At 41.5% G+C, this 6,196-nt stretch overlaps 1 pseudogene and 1 gene segment (V, D, J or C); one reads left to right on the top strand and one right to left on the bottom strand.

Annotated features, from left to right (window-relative positions):
- Positions 1 to 888: 888 nt before the first annotated feature.
- Positions 889 to 1,317, bottom strand: LOC101343471 (immunoglobulin kappa variable 2-24-like). The segment is given in 1 exon segment: positions 889 to 1,317. A coding segment is annotated over 1 exon segment (429 nt).
- A 1,857-nt stretch (positions 1,318 to 3,174) lies between these two features.
- LOC101343217 (diphosphoinositol polyphosphate phosphohydrolase 2 pseudogene) lies at positions 3,175 to 3,774 on the top strand (annotated as a pseudogene).
- Positions 3,775 to 6,196: the final 2,422 nt, after the last annotated feature.

Genomic DNA, 6,196 nt, shown 5'->3' with positions numbered 1-6,196 from the left:
AGTCTATGTCCTTCCAGTGGTATATGGCGTGAATTACCAGAGCCCTGGCGGTGCAGTGGTTAAGAACTACAGCTGCTAACCAAAAAGTCGGGAGTTCTAATCCACCAGCCTCCCCTTGGAAACCCTATGGGGTAGTTCTACTCTGTCCTATAGGGTTGCTTGTTTTTCAGTTTATGCTTTTTATTTTCAAAACTCAACTTTTAGAATTTCAAGAACTCCGTTTTTCTCTCAGGAAGAGGTAATGGGGGACATTAAAAAACTTTTAGAATCTTGTGTCTGATATAAATTTACAAAAGGCTATTTTCAGTCTCAAAACCCAACATCTTTAGTAATTTTTCTTAGCCACACTCCCCCTGAGGATAGTTAGCATAGAATGCTATTTCAACCACCGCATAACAGGAGGAAGTACAACTGGTAAGAAAAATAGGAAGTAAAAGTTAGAAAAGTGAGGAACTACCACTTTCTGAGTATCACCAAATATTATCCTGATAAGAAATACCAAAAACTGCTAAAGATTCACATGTATTCAATATTTTTTACTACAAATTTGGGTCACTGTCTAGCTGTTATGCTGACTAAACTTAATTGATGAATGTACACAGGCAGGAGGATTAAGTTGAGCTCTCAGTCAGCTCTCCCTGGGTCACATCTGGTTGCTCAGAGGTATTTGGACCCTCTCCATCCTCCCTGCTGGCTCTGCCACCTCAAGGCTGGTGTACCTGATGGGGCCACAAACAGGCAGCGTCTGAGCTGTAGCTGAGGCTCTCGTGGTCCAGAGCCCTCAGCTGCAACCCATTCCCCTCAGGTCTCCAGCATCTTTCTCTCAAGCAGACTCAGAGAATCTGCTGGGCCTGCTCCCCACACAGGCCCCACATTTGTGCAGCTGGGTCACACCATGCAGCAGATTTGTGTGCGGGGCTGTATCACTGTGGGAGGAAGTTGTGTAGCTTGCTGGCAGTAATAAACTGCAACATCCTCAGCCTTCACCCTGCTGATGTCAAAAGTGAAATCTGTCCCTGACCCAGTGCCACTGAACCTGCCTAGTACATCAGAGAAACAGTTAGAAACCATATAGATCAGGGGCCATGGAGCCTGGCCTAGTTTCTGCTGGAACAAGTATAAATAGGCATTTCCATCACCTCGTAGGAGGCTCTGACTCGACTTGCAAGAGGTGGTGGCTGGCTCTCCAAGAGTGATGGGCAAAGTGAGTGGAGTCTGAGTCATCACAGTATCCCCACCGGATGCTGAAATAATGAGAGCAAAGTGCAAGGTTATGTGCAATCCTGATGAGCCATTTTCATGATTCCCTTCTGCCATTTATCTCAGGCTCTGTTAGTTATTCTCTCACAGTTTAGAAGGTTAGAAGTTCAAATACAGTGCTCCAGCTTCAGGGGAAGGCTTTCTCTGTCGGCTCTGGGGGCAGGTACTTGTCATCAATCTTCTCCTGTGTCTAGGAGTTTCTCAGCACCCGGACCCCAGGTCCAAAGGATGCACTCTGATCCTGGCTCTTCTTTCTTGATGGTATGAGTTCCCTGTCCTCTCTGCTCGATTTTCTCTTTTATAACTCAAAAGAAATTGACTCACGATACAACCTAATCCTGTAGATTGAGTCCTGCTTCATAACACCTCAGAGGTTAGGATTTATAATATGTGGGATAAGCATATCAGATCACAAAATGGTGGACAATCACATAATACTGGGAATCATGGCCTAGCCAAGTTGACACACATTTTGGGGAGACAAAATTCAATCCATGACACATGCTCTTTGAAGCATCAACTGTACTCTTGTTTCAGAACTTCTAGAAATTTCCATGTTGACTCCTCTACGGCACTCTTAGGCCAAGCAGAGAATGAAATAGCAGTATTAAATAGAATAGAATACAATAAGACAAGTTCTGAGCTCTCTGGAGCAGTCATGGGATAAAATTATAAAATTCAAGAAAGAACTAGATGCTATAAGAACTTGCTAGAAACTTACTTGGGTAGATCTTACTCATCTTTTATATTCTTGCCCTTGGAAATTAGGAAGCTTGTTAACCCAGAGAATGATTGTTTCTCTTATATGTTGGTATCCTAGAATCCCTAGGTGGAATTTGAAACCAGTTTTGAAATTTTATATTAATATTCTGTCCTCGGTGGCAAAAATTGTTAAGTGCTCAACTGCTAGCTGAAAGATTGGCAGTTCGAATCCACCTAGAGGCACCTTGGAAGACAGGCCTGGTGATCTGTTTCCAAAAGGTCACAGCCTTGAAAACTCTGCAGAACAGTTCTAGTCTACATATATGGGGTCACCCTGAGATGGAATGGACTGTATGGCAACTAACAACAACAATATTAATATTCTACCCCAGGAAATCTGATGGTACAAAAATTATCCGTTTAATGCAAAGGGGAGGAGTATGTCGATTATATGGAAAAATTAAAGCAAATATATGCTTGTTAATAATATTTCTGAGTAGACCCCTAATAAGAACAACATCTTTTGTTACTGGCTTAACGCTAAATTTACAAGATTCACTTAAAATGATTTATTTTGGATTAAACTAAACTCTTAATATTGGTCATAACAGTAGCTCGACTACTCTCAGACCTTGTAGAGAAGAAAGATGATTAGGAAATTTGTCCCAAGATTACCATTTGCAGAGAAATGCAGAGAGAGGGAGGGAGGAAGAGACAAAGAGAGAGGAAGAGATAGAGAATTTGACTCATTATCCTTATAGCATTAACGCTTTAATGAGTAAATAAAGAAAAACTTTGGGTTGGATGGAAACTGGAACAGGGTGAATATGTTTATCAAGAATTTGACTTGAGGCCAGCGCGGCGCTGCTGCTGCCTAGTCCTCCCAACTGACTCCAAAGGGCTGGAGTTGCGTTCTTCCCTGGTGGAGGCGGCGGGTTCCCTGGAGAGCAGCGGACGCACGGGCAGAGGCGGAGCTTCCACCCTGGCACCCTGGCTCCCCTGACCCACGGTTGCGTCCTGCATCGCGTAGGAGCGGTAGCCGGCCCCGGAACCGGCCGGCCTCGCCGCCTCCAGCGCCGCTCCCTCGCATCACGGCGCGCCTGGCGACCCTGCACCCCGAGTCGCCCTCGCCCGCGCTCCTTGGCGGAGTGGCGGAGGCCAGCCTGGCAGCAGCGACTGGAACAGAAGCAGCAGCAAAAACCCGCCTATGTGATGAAGTTGAAGGCAAAAAAGACGCCGACCTACATCCGCGAGGGCTTCAAGAATAGCGCAGCATCCCGGTGCTTCCTGAGCCAGCGGGAGAACGAGGTGCTGAGACTGAGTAGCAGTCGGTTCTCAGACCAGTGGATTCTTCCAGGAAGCAGAATGGAGCCTCAGCAGGAGCCTGGCGGTGCTGCCCTAAGGGAGATTTACAAAGAGGCTGGAGTCAAAGGAAAGTTAGGCAGACTCCTGGGAGTATTTGAGAACCAAGACCAAAAGCACAGGGCATAAGTTTATGTTCTTGGGGTCTCGAAAGTATTAGAAGATTAGAAAGATTCTGTTAACATAGGAAGGAAGAGAGAGTGGTTCAAAACAGAAGATGCCATCAAAGTTCTCCAGCGTCATAATCCCCTACATACAGAGTATCTGGAAAAACTAAAGCTAGGCTGTTCCCCAACCAATGGAAATTCCAAGGTCCCTTACCTCCCAGATAATAACGCCTTGGCTGTAACTGCTACACAGCCCTCTGTAAGACAGAGTGAACCTGGAGACCTCTACCACCCTGTATATCTCATCAGGAGAGAGGCTTTATTTTCCTTAGCAAACATCTGAATGACGCTTGCCAACTGTCTGAATTTGCCATGCAGGGTTTTCAAACATTTTGCATGTTTATCAGACGCTTTCAAACAGTCTTTTATTAAAAAAAAGAAAAGAAAAGAAAAGAAAAAAGAAAGAAAGTCTACAATATTTTAATAAACCAAAGCCATGTGGATTTTTTTTTTTTTAAAGATGCCTTAACTGTGCCTCTCCCCTATGTGTTATTTTGGTTGTTTTTTTCACCGTTTTTGTCCATTTGACATCAGTCTATGGTTTATCAGGTCAACTTACTAGTGGGTATATTTCCCCCTATTGCTTTCTCCTTCACAGCATGGACATATTCAACAAATCCTTCTGTGGTGAGAATTGGTAAAAATAATAATTATTGATATTAATTTTACATTCATCCCAAAATTTGTTTTCACAGGATCACAATTTTAGTTTATAAATTCAGATTTAGACTTTTTGTATTGTCCAATAACTATTTTGACAAAAGATTTAATTTGCTCTTTTCAGGGATTTGTCAACTCATTTGTCTCAATTTCAAACTGGTATTATGTCCCTAGCTTACCTGATGGCTGTTTCCGCTATAATCCAAGAGTAGTTTAACACAAAGTACCACCCTGTGGAGCTGGTGATTTTTAGGAAAGTATTGTTAGCAAAATGCACGTAAATACATCGTATCATGAAAACTATATTCATGGCATTTTTATGTTCAGTTGCCAACTCTGCTTATCAGTGATCTGGTTTTACAGACTACCTTACCACCAAATTTCCTTCAACGTAAATTGCTTTTAAAACGTATTTTCAGTTTTTAAATTTAGTGTCACCTCTTCAGTTAAACTCCTCTGTTTACCAGTATCCACAGGATTGGAGTTGAACCTTAAATGTCCAGTCAGTGGCCATCACATCACAGTTGAATAAAAATGGCTTTCTTGCTGTTCAGTCGTTACGGGCTAATATTGTTAAGGCACTCTTAGAATGTCTCAAAACCAAAAACCCGTTTTCATCGAGTCAATTCCAACTCATAGTGACCCTATAGGGCAGAGTAGAACTGCCCCATAGGGTTTCCAAGAAACGGCTGGTGGATTCGAACTGCTGACCTTTTGGTTAGCAGCCGAGCTCTTACATACTATTTATCATATAGCTAATTTTTGGGACAGTGTAGCATACCTTGAATTATTTGATTTTATGATTGCCATTGTACTAGCTTAAAATCAAGAAACCCATCTAAAAATTCCATCTACCCATCTAAATAAGGAGCTAAATAAAGAGCCATGATGGCGCAGTAATTAAGGCACTCCACTGCTAAACCATCAGCGGCTAGGAGGGAAAAAGATGTGGCAGTCTGCTTCCCTGGAGATTTACAGCCTTTGGAAAACCTATGGCATCTCTGTGAGTTGCAGTCAACTCAAGGGCAGTGGGTAGCCATCTAAAACACATGGGCACCTTTCTCAAACTGCTGCACTTCCCCAGCCAGGTCAGAAATGAAGTAGAAGAAATCCTTTGGTTAAGATATGGGTGCAGGTGAATGAAAGATAGTTTTATATGTAGACTTAATTAAAACCAAAAAACCAAACCTGTTACCATTGAGTCGATTCCGACTCACAGTGAACCTATACGACAGAGCAGAACTGCCCCATGGAGTTTCCAAGGAGCACCTGGTGAATTCGAACTGCTGACCTTTTTTGGTTAGCAGCCGTAGTACTTAACCATTATGGCACCAGGGTTTCCAGACTTAACTCAGCCTTTTATAAATATTATAGCTGGTGAGTAAAAGTAGAAAATATAGTTAAAACGTTCTGTTTTACCAATTGTTAGCCTTTTAAAAATATAATTGCTACTAAAAATAGTGCTGTTACATTTAAGGACAATTGGTGCCACTGTTTTGAAAATGAGATCTTGTGCCATAAAAGCAGCTGAACTAAATACAAATTTTAGTTCACAAATTAATGCTATCAAAGGAATAAGTAAAGTAGAAAATAACTTTTAACCAATGACATAATTTCATCCTAAATTATGTAGTGTGATGAAATAGGAACACCCAGAATTTTTATATTTTTCTTTGTATGGAGGTTATGTATTCTGGGTGATTTTAAAAAAGGAAACATTTTAAATCCCACAATTTGGTGCTTTCTATCAATCTTCAATGGACTAAGACTTTTTTCCTTAATAATATCTTAAATTTCTTTAAATTATATACTTTCACAGAAGAGAAACTGGATTGTTTTTGTATATAAGATTGCTTCCACCTGAAATGCTGCCACAAGTACTTGAGGGAGGGAGTGGTTTGCCTTGTACGAGATATTCCTAGAGGTAAAAATGCATGATCTTATTTTATAACATCTTTTTTTTTTTTTTATTGTACTTCAGGTGAAGGCTTACAGAACAAATAGTTTCTCATGAAACAGTAGTACACATATTGTTTTATGACATT

This window comes from Trichechus manatus, unplaced genomic scaffold (assembly GCF_000243295.1).
Source record: "Trichechus manatus latirostris isolate Lorelei unplaced genomic scaffold, TriManLat1.0 scaffold00219, whole genome shotgun sequence".
Taxonomy (NCBI): Eukaryota; Metazoa; Chordata; class Mammalia; order Sirenia; family Trichechidae; genus Trichechus; species Trichechus manatus.
This window is presented reverse-complemented; position numbering and strand designations above follow the sequence as displayed.